The sequence below is a fragment of the Penaeus monodon genome, chromosome 28, assembly GCF_015228065.2.
Source record: "Penaeus monodon isolate SGIC_2016 chromosome 28, NSTDA_Pmon_1, whole genome shotgun sequence".
Lineage (NCBI taxonomy): Eukaryota > Metazoa > Arthropoda > Malacostraca > Decapoda > Penaeidae > Penaeus > Penaeus monodon.
This window is the reverse complement of record NC_051413.1, coordinates 31,411,815-31,412,676: the sequence shown is the minus strand read 5'-3', so window position 1 is coordinate 31,412,676 and position 862 is coordinate 31,411,815. Positions and strand designations below refer to the sequence as shown.

General features: G+C 36.1%; 1 protein-coding gene across 1 annotated transcript in view; it reads right to left on the bottom strand.

Annotated features, from left to right (window-relative positions):
* LOC119591498 overlaps positions 1-862 on the bottom strand; it is a gene marked incomplete in the record, with an annotated part of 6,602 nt that overhangs the window by 2,923 nt on the left and 2,817 nt on the right. The window contains 1 exon segment of the mRNA XM_037940244.1: positions 84-229. Within this exon segment, the coding sequence (XP_037796172.1) occupies positions 84-227 (144 nt within the window).

The following is an 862-nucleotide window of genomic DNA, read 5'->3' as shown; positions in this document are numbered from 1 at the left end:
CAGTTAAAACTATAAACACCACCACCTCTATCACCATTGAAGGGCAGAAGAAAAGTTAAGTGATAAAACACCCATCGGCATACCTTAGTGCAGAGTTCCTCCAGCTTCTTGAGGTCATCTTCCTTGAGAGAGCAAGAGGAGGACCCCCAACCCAGACATTGAGAGGACTGAATGAACACTCCGAGTACCGCCAGCCAGATCCACACCTGGGTCCTGTCACGAGCCATTTCTGCGGTATAGAAGTAAATGAAAAATGTGTAAAGAATGAAATATAAGATGAAAGAAACATGTAAAGAATGAAAAGATAAAGAATTAAATCTGTGATTTTTTTATTTATTGTTGATAAAGAAAATTAGCAGTTGGAAGGTAAGTGCTGTTCATTGTGTAGTTATATGTTTGTTTGTATTAAGTGGTGTGTCTGAGTTTCAGTATTAAGTCTGATATTGTTCGTTTTGTAGTTGTCTCCAGGGTCATAAGAATATTATTATAGTTTACCCTCAAGATATTTATAAAAGAAAACGTCCAATATATTTTGAGGCTAGACTATTAATTTTTCCACAACTTTTACGTTGTGCAAAAATGAACCACTACATTTGTATCTTGTAAATATGCAGAAACTATTATTAGACCACTATAGCTTTCTTTCACGATTCATTTTACTATATTCTATTGCAATTCCTCTTTAAAAGGAAACAACTAGCACGCCATGCATAGTCTTCAATTCAATCTCATAGGATTTACAAAGGTGAGATATTTGGATTATTCCTAAATGCTAAAGCTACTTGTGAAGTAAGCGGCAGGTATAGGCTCTGCATTTGCCCATCCGAGACTATGGTGATATGACTATCGTCCTTTTAGAGGT